Raw genomic sequence first — 19995 nt, forward strand, 5'->3', positions numbered from 1 at the left:
GTCACCTAGCCTTCCATGGCTGAAAATGTCTGCCTCTCCATGCACAGCTTGGAATCTCAAACTATTCAGTTTGTACAAGGTATTTCTAAGATAATATTTTCTATGAAAGATCCCTTAAAGCTGAAGGTCAATAATATTGGTGCATTTGTATAGTTACAAAGCAATCAGAAACAGCACCCACACTTTTCAGGTCACAGATACTATACTAAGACAAATATATGTATTTCTTTACAAAGATATTTACATTTATGTTACTTCCATATTCTGGTATAAAAATACCATTCCTCTAAACATTAAACATACTTAATTGCTCCCCTGGCAATTAAAAATTCAAAGAGAGACCCTGAAATGCAACCTTACATAGTAATATTTAATTTTTACGGTCTTTACAAATTAGGTTAACTTTACAGGGAAAACTAAGTTACATAAGTTAAATGACATTTTGCCCAACTAGAGTTGTTTTAAATTTAGTAAGCAAAGCAAAAAAGAGCTTAAATTTGAAATTTTCGTGAGACAAATTTGTTAAAGATAAAAGTCATGTAGGCTAGTTACTGTGATCAAATAAGTTAATATATTAAATGTCCTCAGTGGGGCCTCCCTGATGGCACAAGGGATTAAGTCTCAGCACTATGAAGCAACCCTTAGCCACTGTAGCAGGAATTTAATCCCCAGCCTAGGAGCTACCCACATGGCCCAGCAGACCTTTCCTGTTTCGCCAGCTGCTCCCTCAGCAGTTTATTTCAGTAGATCTGTCTGTTCTGCTCCCCATTCTGTCTCTGGTGAATCCTCTCAACCCCTGCACCTCTGACCTACACCCCAGATCCTGCATGAATAAATAAAATAAATGTTTTTTAAAAAATAAATAAAAGTCTCAGGACAGTGCCTGGCAAAAAGGGTACTATGGAAGTATTAGCTGTGTGCTATTGTTATCAGGCTAAAATAAAGAAAAAAAAAACCATCAAACTACCAGGAGACAAGATACATAAGGTATTTATAAGAAATCTCATATATTTAAGCCATTTGATTCTAAGCAATAGCCCAATACTTTCAATACCAGTGCCCCCCCCACCCTTCCCCACAAATTGTGCTTTACTATGAAGTTCTGTCATTTTCCACCTGAGAAAATGTGTATATGGATAGTTTATGTCTCATTCCACATTGTCTTATTCCATATTAAATCCCAACTTAACAGGCAAATAAAGAACATAAATGTTAACAACTTTTCTTCATTTAGTTTGTTTTCCTTCAAATATTTAACATTTTGTTTTAAAAAATGAAAAGTTCTTTAAAAGAAAGTTTTCAAATAAAGTAGCCATCAAACAAAGCAAATACTTCCCTCTAAGCTGGGCAGTACTTGCATACAGCCTTGATAACTAAAATAATTATTTCCACTTTCTGGCAAAAGAGATATATCTACAAGTTACTTGGCAAAGTGTTTTAATTATTTGGGACAGGAACCCATTTTCCCTTAAAAGTGCAGGCTTCCAGGGCCTCCCTTGGTGGCGTAGCGGGCTGAGCACCGGGCTGCGAAGTTGCCCGCAACCTCTGCAGCACTGGTTCGATCCCCGGCTGCTGGCGAGGGTCCCACATGGCGCCACGCAGACCTCTCCTGCCCTGCCCCGTGCTCCCCTCAGCAGTGTACTTCTGTCCTTCTGCCTGTTCTGTTCCCCGCTGTGGCTCTGGTGAATCCTCACCCTCCGCGCGCTTCTGACTGTACCCAGTGCTTGCATAAATAAATAAATCTTTAAAAAAAGGAAAGAAAGAAAAACAACGTTGAAAAAAAAAAAGTGCAGGCTTCCAAAGACGGCGGACACAGAAGATTCCTGTATTTATAAACAATAAAAAGTTTTGTCTGTATTCTAAGTCCTACTGCATATTGTCTGTAGGGAGGGGTGGGGGCAGTGTGGGGGGGTGAGGAGGGAGAATGACACTCCTGTACTTGAACTCAAAATGGCAACTTACCCCTCAATATCCAAATCCCCAGGACTTCTGCCATGACTTTTCAAACACCTATGAAGGACCTTCCCCAAGCATATCTCTAATTTCTCTCTAAATGAAACCATGCTCTGAAATGACTTACACTGAATGTTTCTCTTCCCATATCTCAAAACTAATTTTCTCAGTACACTTACCTCATTAGCAGAACTGTATGATTAACTCAATTCCTACTTTAAAAAAACCCTTTCTCTATAACCCTCTTATGAATACTCCCCTGGCCCCCTCCACCACCCCGTGTGCATGTGTATTTTTGGCTTGTATCTTAATTGCAGGATTTCAGACAGTAGAGGCCTGTTACTTTTGGAACAGGCAGTAATATATAGGCTGTAAGCCCACCCCAGCCAGCTCTCCTAAAATTTCTCCTTTTCCATTTCTTTCTTTCCTCTACTTCTGAATCACAGAAACACTCAATTTTCTTATTTTCAAAATTTAGAGATCTAATTAGCTTTACTGAACAATAAATGAATCAGACACCATACTATAAAGGTGCTGCCAAAAACTCATGTTTTTGTTTTGTTTACAATGTTTAGAGGTCGAGGGAAATTAGGTGGAAACAAGATGGTCATTTGGACTGAAAGTGCTAAACTCTTAATTTGTATACAACCTTAATAACTAAAATAATTATTTCTACTTTCTGGCAGGATTTTTCCTTATTAATAAAGATATAATTACAGCTGCACAGTTTTAAACATATTCCAAAATTTAATTATTCTAATCTCTCATGAAACTAAACTTAAGTCTCATTACTGAAGGTATTAAATAATGCTGTCTAATACCATGTGCTGTAAAATAATGCCCTCTATGGACTAAATTATAGCACTTCAACATTAACTACGAATTGAACCTTAAGATATAGAGAAAATGAATGACAATATAAAAGACCAAAAAAAATGAGCATTTTAATTATAGACCATTTCATATAGCTGCTAAAAATGAACACTAGAATCCACAGAAAACAGAAAATAATACTATTCAATGAGAACTAAATAAATTCTGGCTTATTATACCCTAAATAAATGTTCAGATATTACAAAAGATCCAAAGCATTTTGAAATTTGGAACTGTAATAGTCACCAGGCTTTGCACAGACCTTCTGCAACTTCTTAGCTTTCACTTAAGTACACGGGGAAATCATAGTCATTTCATGTCTAAAATAGCATGATTCAAGCATTAATTCAGTACCATGTGTCAAAATTCAAAATCATTTTATAGTCTGTTTTAAAAATGCTATATGAAAAATTAACATAAAGCAAAAATTCGTAAATCTTTACATTTCTCTGCCCAACTATGTATTTATTCCATATGGTAATTATAGAGCATTCTGCATACCTTGTTTTCTAGCAACAACACTAGATGGCACCAACTCCCGTAGTACAGTTGATTGTACAATCCAAAAAACTGTTCTTAATTTTTTACTCTTCTCTACAATTGCAGCATGGTAACAGGCAACTAGATCAGTTTGATGGGAAAAGGAAAAAAACACCACCAAAAAGGCTTATGATGTAAAATTATCTCTAACCAGAATGCAGAATCAATTTTAAAACAATCAGAAGTAAGTGTGACAATGAAACCGCAAATAAAAATTGTAATTTTCCCATGGTAATATACAGGAAAATACCCACTAAAATGTGAAGAAAAAAATCATTGGGAAAACTAATATTTCAAGAGTTTGCATCCTTTGTATATAAATAACTCAGAAGAGATGAGTATTTTAAAATGGGCAAAGGGTATGAACAGGCAATTCACAACAGAATTACAAATAAGGTTAAGAAATGGAACATGTTCTTCTTCAATAATAATCGAAGAGCAAACCAACAAATACCATTTAACCTAAACTGCTAAGGTAAAGAAATAACAAGCACAGAGTAACCAGGAGGATATATAATAAGAAATAAATCATAATGACTTTCTAGCAAAGAGCGCTAGATGGGTAGGCAACAGAAACAGGAAGATTGTCATTGTACTTTTTGAATTTTGTATAATGTGGAACTATTATCTATGAAAATATTTATAATAAACACAATGATAACAGAGAAAAGGGTGTTTTGTGAGGATAAAAAGTAGTCCAACTTTTCTAATGGTAATTTTTTGTTTAAATTCTTAATGTCATACCCACTGGCCTAAGGGTTTATTTCTCATAATTTATGAAAAAAAATTAATAGCTATGTAAAACATATTTAAATATAGAGAGATAAGCATGATAGCATTACTTAAAAAATTAGAAGTAGGGAATAATACAAGAGGAGCCAGACCACTGGTGAAATTATAATCATACTAAGGAACACTAAGCATCAAAAAAAATTGTTCACACAGAAAATTATTTAAAGACAAGGAAATGTTTGCATTATGTAAGATTTTGCTAAATCTTTTTTTAGAAGCTACAATGTTACTGATTTCACTGACAGCTGGCAGGTCCATGAGAGAAATTCTGACTAATAAAATTAGGAAGCTCAAAAAATTTAAGCATTTGCCCAGCTAATCGATAGTCAGTATTGCAACTAAAAGTTGTAAAATGTCTGTAAACTGTCTAAGATGAAGTTCTTTCAACCACATTATATTTAGCAGTATCTTATTTTTTATGATACATACTTCATATTTATTTTCAACTTGTATTGGGTCCATAGTAAGTACTAAATGAATCCTCACTGATTTTACAATGTGACATTGAAGTAAATATCATCAATTCCTTTATTAACAGTCACAATTTAGGTACACTTTACATTTACTAGGAGTGTTCTAGTTAAAGGTATTTCTACTCAATTTGTTAAACATTTTCCAAGTACATAAATTTCTAACTTGTTTCAAGTTAAGACTCACTATCATAACCAAAGTCCCACTAAAAGTGTCCTAAATATGGTCATTAAAAATACATTTTAACCAAAATACTAAGCCTTAATTGCTATAATTTAGTGAAAAAGGTGAAAAGCTATCTAGAAAATTTTTTTAATATAAGAAAAATGTGTTAAGTCTAAACATCAAAATAAAGCTCTTACTCATGAGTACACAGTATATACAAATTTGCAAACTATAATTTTTATTTTTAATCTAGATAAGTGGGTTCTTCTCAGTGAGCTCTTTATTATGGTAATACTACTTGCTATTAGATAGTAAACAGTTTAAGTATCATGAATAAATAATCAACTTGTGGTTTATACATTATTCACCAAATGTTCCAGCAGGTCAGCAAAACACAACCTCTACTCTGGATTGCAAACTGAAAATATTCTATGAGTTAGTGAAAGAACAAGCAAACAGAAAAACATATTAAAGCAATCAGTATCATTAAGTTAAAATCAGTCATATGGATCAAAGACATTAGCATCTTTCTTTATCAATGGCCTACCAACAACATAGGTAATAGCTGACCTCACTAGGGTCATTCAGTCTCCACATGGAAGCAACAAAATGTTATCTTCATTCTTTTATCCCTACATGACAAAAAATAGATTTTCTTGACTTTTAAAAAATGTTTTGGCATTGGCTAATGTCCCCAACACAAGAACTATATAATTATGGCAGCAACACCTTGGTTGTCAGCTAAATTTAGGGCAATAACTGCTCAATCCAAAATGGGGAAACAACTAAGAAAAGGGTAAAACCTATACTGGAACCCAAGTTCTTCACACGCTGGGGAAAAAAATCTCCCTTGTGGAAGAGTATAAGAAAGAACATTAAACCAGTATCTAGAAAACAACGGAAGTTCAAAGGTATTATGTGTATTACATAATTTGCTATATACCTTAGGAGAGTTACTATCTCTCAGTTTAGGTTTTATCATCATAAAATAGTTTCTTTTGGGCCTCCCTGGTGGTGCAGGGGTTAAGTCGCAGCGCTATCAAGCTATCACCAGCCACTGCAACATGAGTGTGATCGTCAGGCAGGGAAATGACCCACATGACACAGCAGACCTCTCCTGTCTCACTGGCTGCTCCCCTCAGCAGTGTTATTTCAGTAGATCCGCCTGTTCAGCTCCTCACTCTGTCTCTGGTGAATCCTCTCACCCCCCACACCTCTGACCTATACCCCAGTTCTTATATGCATAAATAAATCTTTAAAAATACGTCTTTAAAAAAAAGTAGTTTCTTCTTTAAGATTATGGTGGAGACTAACTGATATCAATATGCAAAAAAGCTTTTCTCCTGGGCCTCCCTGGTGGCACAGGGGTTAAAGACACAGTGCTCATCAAGCTACTGCCAGTCATTACAGCATACAATCTAACCCATATGGTACAGCAGACCTCTCCTCTCTCTCCCTCTGCTCCCCTCAGCAGTGTATTTCAGTAGATCTGCCTGTTCTGCACCCCACTCTGTCTCTGGTGAATCTTCTCACCTCCCTGCACCTGTGGCCTACACCCCAGATCTTGTATACATATACATAAATCTTTAAAAAAAAAGATTTTCTCCAACTTTCAAAATTCCCAATTTAGAATCCTCCTAAATAGAAAAAAAGAAAAACTGAAACTGAAACACATTAATCTAATTTTCAAATGAATATTACAACCACACTGAAGGTGGAGAAAAGGGAAAAAAGAACTAATCCAAGTAATTTGCATTTGTGCATATATATATTTATATACAATCTTGGGCAGGAGGTAACTTTATTAACGTCATTGTATTATAACAATTTTAAAAAGCATTTTATAACTATTTTAGGTATATTAAATTAAAGAGTTAAGCAAGTGAGTAAATGTATTGGTAGTGTTGCGAGCCAGGGTACTCATGATCCAAGGAACATGCAAAAATAGGAAGTGAGGGCTTCCCTGGTGGCACAAGGGGTTGGGCACCTCACTATGAAGCAATGCGCAGCTTCTGCAGCACGAGTTCGATCCCCGGCCAGCCAGGGAGAAACCCACATGGCAAGGCAGACCTCTCCTGTCTCACCTGCTGCTCCCCTCAGCGGTGTATTTCAGTCAATCTGCCTGTTCTGTTCACCATTCAGTTTCTAGTGGATCCTCTAACCCCATCCCTCCCGACCCCCACATGTCTGGCCTGTGTTCTTGTATGCATAGATAAATGAATCTTTAAAAAAAAAAAAAAAAGAAAGTGAAAGAAGAAATGATCATTTTGGGAATGGATCAGAACTGAAGTTATCTGTGTGAACTCATAATTTCTAAAATAAGTAAATGTTCATGCTTATGCTTAGTTGTATATATGTATACAAGCATTTCCTAGTTCTGCCCACTGAAAGAGATAAAAATGATCCTAATAACCGGGAGTATTAACTACCATTCAGCTCTTGACCTTTAACACAACTACAGATTAAAAGCAATCAAGTATCCCTAGAGAAATGGCTGCAGTTCTGAGCACAGTAGGCATGAGATGAATCGTCAACATTTTGTTATGTTAGAAAGAAGAAATGTTTTCCTTTCTACCACCCTCTGCACTCCCACCAGCACAAAAAAGATAGCTGCTGGTCGATTTGAATAGGGCCCACCAAATCAGAACAGTTTACATTTAGTAGAAAACATTAACCTCATCAGTGTGGGACCCTCCAGGTAGAATGTAAGACAGTCTTTGTACGTTTTTTTACGTTTTTTCCTTCAGTTACTTTTTAGTAATGCATTATAAACCATTGAGGGGGAAATAGATGTTCACTGATCCACACTGATAACTAATTCATTAACGGAAAAGGGCTCTTGCCAACAGTAAAATGACAAAGCCTAATTTAGAAACATGGAGGGAATGTTGGAACTGAAAAGTCATCAAATTGCAACTTAATGGTAAAAATTGAATCAAGGAAGAATTATCAATGAATACTAAATTTGGGGTGGGGTAATGCCTGCTGGGGGGCAGGCATTCTGCATGGTGTTAAGTATCTATTTTTCAATGAGGAAAACAGGGACAAACGGTCACATACTCAAAATTAAACTCATCACTGACGGATTGATGGATAGCGAGTACTCCAAATATGATACCATGAGAGAAATACTACATCATCTTCATTTTGCCCATGAATTCATAATCTCATTCTAATCACTAAGAAACATCAAACAACTACAAAATGTGGAAGGAGCCTATATTGTTCAAAAATATTAATGTCACATGGAGTAAAGAATGGAAGTGATCCAGATTTAAAGACATAAAAGCAACATGATAATTAAATGCAAAACTTGGAAGATTAAATGCAGATCTTATAGTAGAGAAAACTATAAAGGACATTATTGGGCAAATAAAAAAACTGGAATATGAATGGTAGACTATATAAATGTAAATTTAGGGATTTAAGAGCTATACTGAGGTTATGTAAAAGAATATCTCTTTCTGAAGCATTTAGGTCAGAATGCACATATTATTACTCTCAAATGATTCTGAGAAAACAAGATTGATAATGTGTCCAGGTAGTTAGCTATAGAAAGAGATCATAATAAAGCAAATGGGGTAAATGTTAATAGGGAAGTTTAGATAAACAGCAATTATTTTTAAGTTTGAAGTTATTTCCACACAAGTCAAATTTTAAAAAGCAATGATTTTTAGAACTATCCTACCTAAATGATTCCATATTTTTTTTTAAATTCTGCTAAATTCCAGTCATAACTAATTTAGCATCTCAAGTATCAAATTCTTCTTTAGCTTACATTGATTTCAGTTAAAACTCTGAATAAACCCAAATTATTTTTTTACTTAGTTACACATGATCAGCTCACAAATCTACATCCCTGCTGCAAGTGAGGAGGTTTCTACATACTGGCCATAACACTCACAATACACTCACCTACCCCTAATATGACACAAAACAGGATTTGGAAAACTTTTGTCACATTTACATAAATAAGCAGGGCTATGTGTTTACTCGTTTGTAATTTGAAATTTTCATAGAATCCTCTCTTCACTGAAGCCATTCCTAACATTACAAGGTTGAGCTAACCACTCTTCACTCTTAGTATGTATCGGTGTCTTCCACTTCCAATGATTATATACTCCTATCCCGAAACTGTCATTCCTGTGCAAAAATGAGACTTGTAAATACGATCTGAGAAAAACATTTCAATTGTCATGTGGTAGTGCTGCCTGTCAGTGTCTATACTTTCCAAAAGTTTCACTATCTTGGTCTATTTATAGTAGACAAATTTATACAATTATTAGGATGTTTTCTTATACCTTTGTTGTTTCATTTTTTAATGAGTAGAAAGTGAGGAAAGTACCAATAGTAATACTGTAAGCAAAAATGGAAGCCATGAGGATACCAAAGAATAAATCTTTAGCCACAGAATTTTTTTAAAAATTAAAGAACATAAATTATTTTTCCAAAGAAGACATACAGATGGCTAAAGAGATAAAGATACATAAAGAGATTCTCAACATCCCTCTAATCATCAGGAAAAAACATAAATCAACCACGACGAGATATTGCCTCACACATGGTAAAATGGCCATTATCAAAAACACAAGAGATAACAGATATTTGCATGAATGTGGAGAAAGGGAACCTTTGTACATTGTTCGTGGGAATGTAGACTGATGCAGTCACTATAAAATATAGTATATAAGTTCCTCAAAAAAATAAAAATAGAGGGCCTCCCCTGGTGGCGCAGGCAGTTGAGCGCAGCGCTGTGAAGCTGTCCACAGCCTCTGCAGTGCCGGTTCGATCCCGGCTGGCCAGCAAGGGTCCCACATGGTGTGGCAGACCTCTCCTGTCTCGCCCACTGCTCCCCCCAGCAGTGTATTCCAGTCAGTCTGCCTGTTCTTTTTTTTTTTTTTTTTTTTTTTTTAGATTTATTTATTTATACAAGCACTGGGTACAGTCAGAAGCGCAGGAAGGTGAGGGAATTCATCAGAGCCAGAGTGGAGAACAGAACAGGCAGACTGACGAACCGGGGATCGAACCCGTGCTGCAGAGGCTGCGGGCAGCTTCGCAGCCCAGCGCTCAACCGCTGCGCCACCAGGGGAGGCCCAGTCTGCCTGTTCTGTTCACCACTCTGTCTCTGGTGAATCCTCTCACCCTCCCGCGAATCTGGCCTGTACCCTGGTTCTTGTGTAAATAAATAAATAAAAATCTTTAAAAAACAAAAATAGAATTACCAAGTGATTCAACAATTCCAATTCTGGGTATTTATCAAAAACAAAACAAAACAGTAACTCAAAAAGATATATATGCATTCCCTATGACAGCATTATTTACGATAGCCCAGGTACACAAGCAACCTAAGTGTTCACCGATGGATTAATGGGTACAGAAAATGAGTGAAACTTCACACACAGAGAGTAAAATTTTATATATATGAAATGAAACATTATTCAGCTATAAAAAATGAAATCCTGGGCCTCCCCAGTGGCGCAGCAGGTTGTGCTCAATTTTATTGAGCACAGCGCTGTGAAGCTGTCCACACCCTATGCAGCACAGGTTCGATTCCCAGCCAGCCAGGGAGATTTCCACATGGCGCAGCAGACCTCTCCTGTCGCGCCCGCTGCTCCCCTCAGCAGTGCTTTCAGTCTGTCTGCCTGTTCTGTGCCAGTGAATCCTCTCACCCTCCCGTGCCTCTTGCCTGTACCCCAGCTATTGTATAAATTAAAAAAAAAATCTGGGGGAAAAAAAAAAAGAAGAAATCCTGCCATTTGGGATATGGATGGGCCTTAAGGATACTATGTTAAGTCAGTCAGAAAAAGACATACCATATGATCTCTTGTACATGACATCTTTATTCTGAAAAGGCATTAGTAACTATTCTCTAAAGAAAAAACGCGAACATTGTTTATACTTCCTTCTTCAACCATCCCTACTCAGCATTCTAAGCACTGCTCTCATTTCTTTACTTAAATCAAAACAAGGCATCATAATACCTGAGTGCCCGCATCTACTAGAAGACCATCAGCATCAAGGAGGGAGTGTTGGGGGTAGACACAGTTAGACGTTAGAGACTGTTATAACACCTCCCTGCTTTACGTTGGTCTTCACCCACACTATCATTACGCTGCTCTGGGCTTCTCTTGTTTTCTCTCTCCTAAACCATTTTACTGTGCTGTTGGAAATCCCAACTCCACTGTGAACCATCTCCCCTAACCTTCAACTTCTTCACTGAAAATTGCTACCAAATCTAATTCTTCAAACCGCCTTCCCTATGGAATTCTCTAAATAGGGGATATGTATTCTCAAATACCTCAACCCAGACTATTATTTCAGAGGTTTGGGGCAACAGTCGCAGTCATCCAGACATCCATACTCTGTCCTTCCTTATTGCTCCCATCTACCATTCTGCCAGTTGCCTCACTACCCTATATGAAAAAGACTCTTGTTCCTAGCTCCTAATCTTTCTTGTCACCCAAGTCCTGCCATCATCCTGCCATCATCACGACTTTAATACCATGTGAAAGAACAATCCAACATCTTAGCTTCACGGTTTACTTGACTTCACCTCCAGCAACTTTCCCACTTTAGTCCTTGTCTCATGATCATTATGGAATTCCAAATTCAACATCTAACACACAAGCACAGACACAATCCTACTTAGACCACAGCATCCTATCGTTTTGGTGTTCTTATTTTTATTCTCATTACTCTTGGTTCTTAGATCTCATTTGGTCCTCAAGCTGACTTTCTACTCTTACCAACTCCCTTTTCTCTCTTTACAATCTTCAACTTACATGTCACAATCCATTATTTCAATCTACTCTCTTACTATTATCCCCACTTCCATTGACTACAGCAATGGGTCCATCTAGTAACACACAACCTTGAATTTGCCTTCTCTGAATCCATATCCAGACTTTGGCCTCACCCCATCAGCACACACAGACCACCTCTTCAACTCTAAATGCAAATGTATTTGTTTCTCTAATTAGAAGACATTTCAGGCCTCTTTCACCCAAGCATGTTTCAGTTACTCTCAGCAAATAACCTAATATACTACTCTAAAGAATAAACATATCCAACAATTTCACCTTCCAGCTACAAAATCCTAGCAACACCTTTATTCTACTCTCCTTTCACTACAACCTTTGCTCACCTTTCACTACAAAGTCCTTCAAAATCTTTCTTTCTAAATCCTCTACCTGAGTCTCATATCATCTCCTCTTGGACTTTCTACTAGACATCCTTAAGAAAAAGTTGTTCCTTAACCTCACACACTCCCTTGCACATGCAAACACCACCTTCTCCACATTATCAAACTACTTAGAAATTGTCAACATTTATTATCCATTTGCTCAAGTCCTATTTACTCAACCCTAGCACTGCCCAATTCACACTACTTGCCACTGTCAAGCCAATTCCTTCCCTCATTTTTTCCACAAATTCACAATTCTTAACTGATCTCTCTAATATTTGATAATGTTGAACAAATTCTTCCACCATCGAATCTTCTCTTGGCTCCACCTAGTTGAAGACTGTGGTTTCCATTACTATTTCTCAACTTAGGGCAAATATAATCAAAGTCTCTCACATCCATCACTTTTGGATGTCTCATAGGTACCTTAATAAAAACATAATCAAAATTGAAGTTTCTATCTCCACTTCTTAAGCATGTATTCTTTCATGTTTCCTTAGTCCTGATTTCAGGTGATTGTCATCTAAGGTAATTGTGCAGACCAACAATGCAGGGTCCGTGTAGTCATGTCTAAGTCCTTCCCTTCTCGTTCGTGTCCATCTTCAATCAAATACTAAGTCCGATGTCTCCATGCTCATCCCACCGCCTTAATGTTAATCTCTTTCTTAAATTATAGTAATAATCTCTAACTGGTCTCGCTACCAGTAAATGTCACCCTCCTCCAATAACTAACACAGTAAATACACAATAATCACTAGATATTTTTATGGAGGGAAAAAAGCTAAATTAGAATGTTAAATTAAAAACACATGTTCAAATCACTTCACACAAACCAAGTATTGGGAAAATGTAGAGTCAAGACCAAAAAATGAGAATGAGTACATACATCAGTTCATAATTAACACTTTTCAACAAAATGTCTACTACTCAATTTTTTTTATGTTAAGTTATACCTATCACTGGAAAGCACTACATTATATTGAAATATTAGAAATGTTAGAGAAATGCTCTTTCATTAAAAATGTTAAATGAAATATTTCTGGGAAAACCAGGAAATGTCTATTTTTTAATGCTCTTGCTCTTCACGCTATCAAGAAACACTAAAGCAAGTGAAAAGAAATAGACACTGAGCCAATTCTAGCTAAAAAAAAAAAATTCTAATTCCATGGTGCAATGTAAAAACGACCATTGGGTAATTGCATGAAAAAGTTAAAATCAAGGATGAGTGGTGATTGCAAGCAAGATAGAAAAAATACTAAAACCTTCAAACAAGACAGTAGAAAAGAATTCTTACCAATGTGCTATATTAGATATGATAAATGCAATATACTACACAAAATGTAGTAGAATGTCACATGATAAGGAAAAATAGTGTTAAGAAGCACAAAATAATGTATGGACTGATTACCTGAAGTTTTACTCAGCTCTGCTGAAAATATAGCAGATGGTGATCTTTTCTCCTTTTCTGTATCAGGAGGAAGTTTTTTCTCAGCTTCTTTCAAAAGAACTTTGGGTTTAACTATACTGCCTATCTCTGTTTGAGTGGGCAAAGCAGGAATATTTGGAGGCAGTAAGGACACCTTTGAAGTATCAGGCCTCTCTTTGGAAAATTTATCTGAGACACAGACTTCATCTTCATCTTTAGGTTGTGCATTCTTGAAAGAAAGAGTATGGGGTAAATGTGAGCAAGGCAATGACTCAGCTCCATCCTGGACATTAGCTTTTTCACTTTTGTGGGATACTTCTAGGTCACTGTATTCCCTGACTATCTGAGGAGAAAAATCAGTTTTAGAACTGACAAATGTAGGGAATTCGTCTATAATCTCAATTGGGGATGAATCTGAAAATGTTTCACTCTCTCTTATTTTTGCTTCCTTAGAAATAAATAAGCCATCATTTGAATAAACTGCAGTATTGAGTTCCTCCATCTGCAAAGGAATTTTCTCCTTTTGGGTCAATGTTGAAACTTCATCAGGTGATAAGGTACTTTTTGTGGTATCTAAATTAGGCTGAAATGATTCTAAATATGGCTTTCCCACCTCAGGAAGTGGTGAAGCACTGAATCTTTCCTTACTTTCCTGTTTGCTGATTGACTGAGATGTTTCAATGAGACTTTCTTTCACAAGTATCACAGCTTCATCTTGTTTGGGGGGAACGTCAGATATTGAGTCATCACTAAATAAGTCAACTGGTTCAGAATCAGGTGAGGAATCTTCAACTAGCTCAGAATGATCAGGCACAGGCTGTGCAACTTTTGCTATTTCTGAATAATTAGAAAAATCTGGCATTGGTTCAGTAGTGAGTTTTGTCTCTTTAATCAAATCACAAGCAATAGATATATAAGGAGTTTCTGTTTCTTGAGCACCTTCAGGCTCTTTAGTTCCTTCCTTTATTATTCCTGATACTTTTTTTAGTGATACATTCATGGCCTCTTCATAAGGGGGTGGATTTTCAGGCTCAAGTTTCATGTTTTCATAATTAACTATAAGAGGAGCTTCTAAAGGTGATGAACTGGGCTGCACTGCAGAAGCACCAGCACTAGGAACGATGGAATTTAATGGTGCTTCCATAACAATGTCAGGCAAAACTGGTGAAGGAGTAGCTTCAGATTCTTCAAATGATGGGCAAAGCTGTGCTACGGGGTATAGTGACTCCTGCAAAGTTTCTGATGTCTGAACCAAGTCCATTTTTGTTTCAAAAGCAACCTTTGTACCTGTCACTTCATTCAATTCACTTTCACAAGCTTCCTGTACTAAATCTGGGGTTAGGCCTTCAGGCATATTTGCCACTACTTCCCCACCAGACACCTTTGATAAATTATCTGTTGTGACATAATCTGTTGTCTCAGCATCCTGGGTTGCTACAAGGAAAGGATTTGATGTTTTGGTGCTAGTATTCTTCTCCGTTATAATTTGGGCCTTCTTCTCCTCTATTTTTTTTTCATCTGTCTTGTTTTCTGAAGCACGGTCCTCCAACAAAGGAAAAATATTTGTTGACATTCTTTCAGTTGCAGCTGGGTTAAAGGGAGCACATGTGATATATGCTCCCGAACCATCCTTTATAGCTTCTGGTGTACTGGGAAAAGAGGTATCATCATTACTGCTTTCGCTATCTTTTCCATGACTCATTTGCTCAAGGTTACCTGCAAAACATTTCTCATACATTTTACTTTCTAACTTGCCCTCTATATTACCTCCAGAAGCCAACACATCACTATTTTCCTTATAAGTCTCTTTTATTTCCCATACTTGTTCAAATGGTTTGAAGTCTGCATATTCTTCCCTCAAAGGAGCTTCTGCTCTAATTCCCTTTACATTAAAACTGTCCTTTGTTTTTTCTGGAGACACAATTTTGTCCTCCTCTTTAACTGATTTAGTCAGGGCTACAGGTAAGACTTGTTGATTATGAAGGATGTTATTACTAACTAAATCATCTTCTTCATCTTTACTCTTCACAATTATCTCTTCCCTAGGGTCTGCTATTATGGCAGATTCTACCTTTTGAGAGCCACTGAATGATGATCCCATTTCTGAGTATTCCAATTCTGAAAATTCTGTTACATCTTTGTCTACAAATGGATTTTTTGCCTTCTCTGAGAATGCTTTAAAAGCTTCATTTGAAGTTTCTTGATGTGTTCCTTTGGTGGGTAATACTGCTGATAAATTACCAAGGTATTCCTGTTCTTTAAAAGAAGCAGCTGAGAAGGGAGATAGAGAAGGAAGAGAAGCAGCAGTTTCAAGCAGGAGAGATGGGAAATCCTCTTGACCAGTGGAAACAGTGTTACCTGGCTGCTCCTTCATGTCCATAATTTTTTCTGTGACCATGGACAGAAAGGAAAGTTAGAGAATGCCAGTGTTCTCAGAGTTAATGCAAGTTTTATGATAGATTCAAAATAGCGTTTTAGTAACTGACTGTTAACTAGAATTAAATGTTAGTTAACATTTCATAAACAACCAAGTAGACTTTGAATCATTACTGAAAAAATTTAAAGTTCTGTCAATAAAACCTGTGCACAGCTACAGAGGTGGATTATATGCTACACAAAGGCACAGATCAAGTCTCAAAATCAACTGAGAAAAACTACTTTTAACTCATCTTTGAGAGGAAGGAAAGAAAATTTAAGAGAAGAGTTTGGCAGTAATAAAAAGAAGTGGCATTGGATAATTAAATGCCATAGACAAGCATTCATTACAAGAAAGCTTTACACTATAAACAAATTAACTGTACCAAGAGGAGGAAGTCAATATTTAAATACGTGTATCAAGGGTCTAAGAATTCCTTACATAATTTTGATTATTACAGGTTCTACCCATTTCTCTCTTGGATATAGCATCTAAAATGTAAATTTCAGGTTTTTCAGTAGACAAACATTCTTAGAACCAATACTAATATTTAGTAAATTCAAACTACTCTCTACAGTTAACAAAGCTAGAGTTAAAGCTAGAACACACAGAGGATAAAAGGCTAGCAGAAAGAACTTGCCTGCAGAGGAGTGTATCACAGACTCAGATGCAGCAGGAAGAGCAAAAAGTGTCTCATCTGAAAAACAAATAGAATATAACCTCAGCAGAAATAAAGAGAGTTGGAAGGAGACTAAAGAGCAGCAAGCACAGGTTCAGTTTGCAATGAGATAACATAAAACTGTATCTACCGAGAAAAGGCCAAGATGAATAGGAAAATAGTACCATGAATTCAGATTAAGTTTAATATACTATAAAGTTTAATATATCCACAGTGCACACCCGTGTCCTTCTAGTTTCTACAGCTTTAAACATATTCATAAATCTATCATTTTTCAAGAAACTTTATGAACTAAATTCCATGGCCTTAAGATACTATTCCTCTAATTTAACATGCTACATTCAAAACTTTTACTCATTTTTTCAGATAGGTAAATTATCCAGTCCTATTCCAGTCAACAATATAAAAGATGCATCTGAAAAAAATTAATCAGAACTTTTAATTTCTTTTTACTGACATGTTAAAAATGCAGAACGCTTGGGCCTCCTTGGTGGCCTAGGGATTAAGTGTCAGCACTACCACAGTGAAGGCCCTCCCACTGCAAAGCAGCATGAGCTCGATCCCTGGCCAGGGAGCCAACCTATATGGGGTAGTAGACCTCTCCTGTTTTGCAAGCTGCTGCTCCAGTTGGCAGTATATTTCAGTAGATCTGCCTGTCTTGTTCCCCACTCTGTCTCTGGTGAATCCTCTCAGTCCCTGCACCCCTCGCCTACACCCCAGTTATTCTATGCAAAAATAAATAAAATAAAAATATCTTACAATAAAGGAATAATTCTTTTTAAAAAATGCAGAACACTTTCAGAGATTCATGCATTTTCTTTTACATTCCAGATTGTCTAGTTTTAAAGAAAAAAGAATTGTACATTTATTTTTTTTAGACAAGGTCTTATGTGCCACTGTCCAAATTACACAGAAAATACTAATTACCATTAGGAATATCATTGCTATCATGTCTTGTTAATATTGAGGGTTACTTGTTATTCCAAATGTCTTACATGCAAGAAAACTCATTTTATCCCTTACAAACCTATTTTAAGAGTTGTTGTCAATATTCCCCATTTAACAGTTTCTTTACAAAATAGGTAAGTAACTAACAGACAACTAGTGGGACTCAGGCGATTTAACTCCAGAGCCCATTTCTTAACCACAGTATGTTATATGTTGTGAACTGAGTATTTGTGCCCACAAAATTCCTATTTTGAAGCCCTAACCTTCAATATGATGGTATTTGGAAGCAGGGCCTTTAGGGAGGAAGCTAGGGTTTTAAGAGTTCATGAGGGTGGGACCATGATCTTCTAAGATTAGTACCCTTCTAAGACAAAAGAGCTTGCCTGTGCGACAGGCCTCCTGCATGTGAACACAGATGAGCAAGTGCATGTGTACACACACTCAGATGTCAGGTGAGCACACAGTAAAATGGCAGCCAAGAGAAGAAGGCTCTGAATGAAAGCTACCTTTCTAGAACCTTGATTTTAGGTTTCCCAGCCTCCAGAACTGTGAGAAATAAATTTCTGTTGCTTAAGATACCCAATCTATGGTATTCTGGTATGGCAGCCCAAGCCAACAATACACTATATATTGGTCTACCAACCTAACCACTGCCAACTTTTATCTGCAATTAGGGGATCCTGAGCTAAACAAACATCTATGGTTTATATTAGAAAGATCTTTAGCAAAAGACAATTTGAAATAATCTAAAAGACGACAGGATGGTATTCCTTTAGTGAAGAAAACCTGATAAATTTGGACACTTCTATCTGGAAAGACAATAAGACAAGGCTGACCAACAGAAAAAAAATGAAACATATAGCTCCCACAAATATGACTGCCTTCAGCAGTGTTTTCCCTCTGATAAGAAGGAAACTTAAATTTATGATGTCATATAAATTTTAGATAAAACCTTACTGGGCATGATGTCATACCTAAAGAGTACTTAGATGGATGGGGTAAAGGAAAATCCATATATGTGTTTCAAAGGGAATTCTATACCCTAAAACAGTATGTTCTATGGCCCGCTCATCCAAACCAGTAAGACATAATGCTTTATGAGGTTTTATAAAACATACATAATGTATACACACTTTTCAGCGGTAACAAGTTATGTAATTGATTGCAGTTAAGTTATACAGTTTCTCATTTGTAAAATGGGGAAAGCTGAAAATTCCTTTTTATAAAATAATGATTACAATCACACATAAAAGTGAGATCTGGGGGTCAAAGAGCAGAGCCAAAGCTGCTCCATCTAACTAAAAACAAATTCTTTACAAAATGGCTGTCTTTTTCATCTAGGAATACAGTTAAAGCAACCAGCTCAGAGGCCAGTCTACTTAAAAATGAACTAGAAACATGTGTTACTGTTATAATTAGAGCAAAAATAAACTATATCTAACATTGTGTCCAAAATTTCAAGTATTACTTTAATGTATCCTTATTCCTACCTAATACCAGAATATCTCTTACAGTAAAATCTATATTCCTGGCATTTGACCAAGTGAGAAAATTTTAAAATCGGTACTTCAACTATTCTAGTGAAGTAAATTTCAAAACAAAATTTTTTAACCTTCATTTTGTAAAGTGAGATGCAATCTACAATTAAACATAAAACAAATACTGGATTTCTTTTTTTTTTTAAAGATTTTATTTATGCAGCCACGCACTGGGGGTATAGGTCAGGCGTGGGAGGGGGGAGGAGTTGAGAAGATTCACCAGAGACAGAGAGAGCGGGGAGCAGAACAGGCAGATTGACTGAAATACACTGCTGAGGGTACCAGCAGATACTGGATTTCTAAAAGCACTTAAGAAAAAACTATTCAGCCTTCAAGGGAAGAGTTCCTCTGGCTCCTACACTAATCATAGATCATGGATCAGACTGCTGGGTTCAAATCCCAGACCCATCACTTACACTTTAACCCTGAGAAAGTTATTAGTTAGTGCCATTTGTTCATTTATAAATAAGGATAATAATAGTACCTACCTCAAAATGTTATGAGGAAGGTGAAAAGAAAAAAAAAACAACTTGCCCTGAGTCCATAACTAGCAAGCCAGACAAGCACATGCATTCTTATCTCTGAGGGATGATTATGCATAAGTGCAACTGGTGTGAAATCTTACTTTATCAGCCCCTAAAGTTTGATGTACTGAAACAAGAGAAACTGTTACCTAACAAATATCCCATAATTATCTGAAATATTTAACTAATTGCTCTACTTCATAATATAACATTTATATGGGTATTAATGCTGACCAGGCACATTTTACTGCAGATGTTCTTTCAATACATAACACCATGCAGTAAGTGCAGATATTATCCTCATTTCACAGATGAGGAAAGAGAGAAATAAAAATGCTAAATTGTTTTTCTCAGAGTCATAAAGTTGAAAAGTAATAGATCTAAGATTTGCATCCTGAGAATTTATAAGCCCATACTTTTTTAACCATTCAGTAGTACCTACTTTCTAAAAACTTCCCTATTTAGAATTTAGAATTTAAAAATAAGC

At 36.4% G+C, this 19995-nt stretch overlaps 1 protein-coding gene across 2 annotated transcripts; it reads right to left on the reverse strand.

Moving 5' to 3' along the window:
* Positions 1 to 2997: 2997 nt before the first annotated feature.
* On the reverse strand, positions 2998 to 16590 carry LOC119258462 (reticulon-4-like). 2 transcript variants are annotated; one of them, XM_037526779.2, is made up of 3 exons: positions 16460 to 16590; positions 13386 to 15791; positions 2998 to 3447 (listed from the first exon to the last, which is right to left on the reverse strand). In XM_037526779.2, the coding sequence occupies exons 2-3, from the start codon at positions 15781 to 15783 to the stop codon at positions 3308 to 3310; spliced, it is 2538 nt and encodes an 845-aa protein (XP_037382676.2). In that variant the 5' UTR covers positions 15784 to 15791; positions 16460 to 16590; the 3' UTR covers positions 2998 to 3307. The 2 variants fall into 2 exon arrangements, with proteins under 2 accessions (XP_037382676.2, XP_054557132.1); XM_054701157.1 differs by having other exon boundaries at positions 13386 to 16500.
* Positions 16591 to 19995: the final 3405 nt, after the last annotated feature.

The sequence above is a fragment of the Talpa occidentalis genome, unplaced genomic scaffold, assembly GCF_014898055.3.
Source record: "Talpa occidentalis isolate TD23 unplaced genomic scaffold, MPIMG_talOcc4v2.1 talOcc4.470, whole genome shotgun sequence".
Lineage (NCBI taxonomy): Eukaryota > Metazoa > Chordata > Mammalia > Eulipotyphla > Talpidae > Talpa > Talpa occidentalis.

Coding starts and splice junctions, on each gene's coding strand:
- LOC119258462 (XM_054701157.1), bottom strand. CDS start 15,801: ATGGTCACAGAAAAAATTATGGACATGAAGGAGCAGCCAGGTAACACT. Junction 3,448..13,385: donor AGAGCTGAGTAAAACTTCAG/GTAATCAGTCCA, acceptor AAACTGATCTAG/TTGCCTGTTACCATGCTGCA.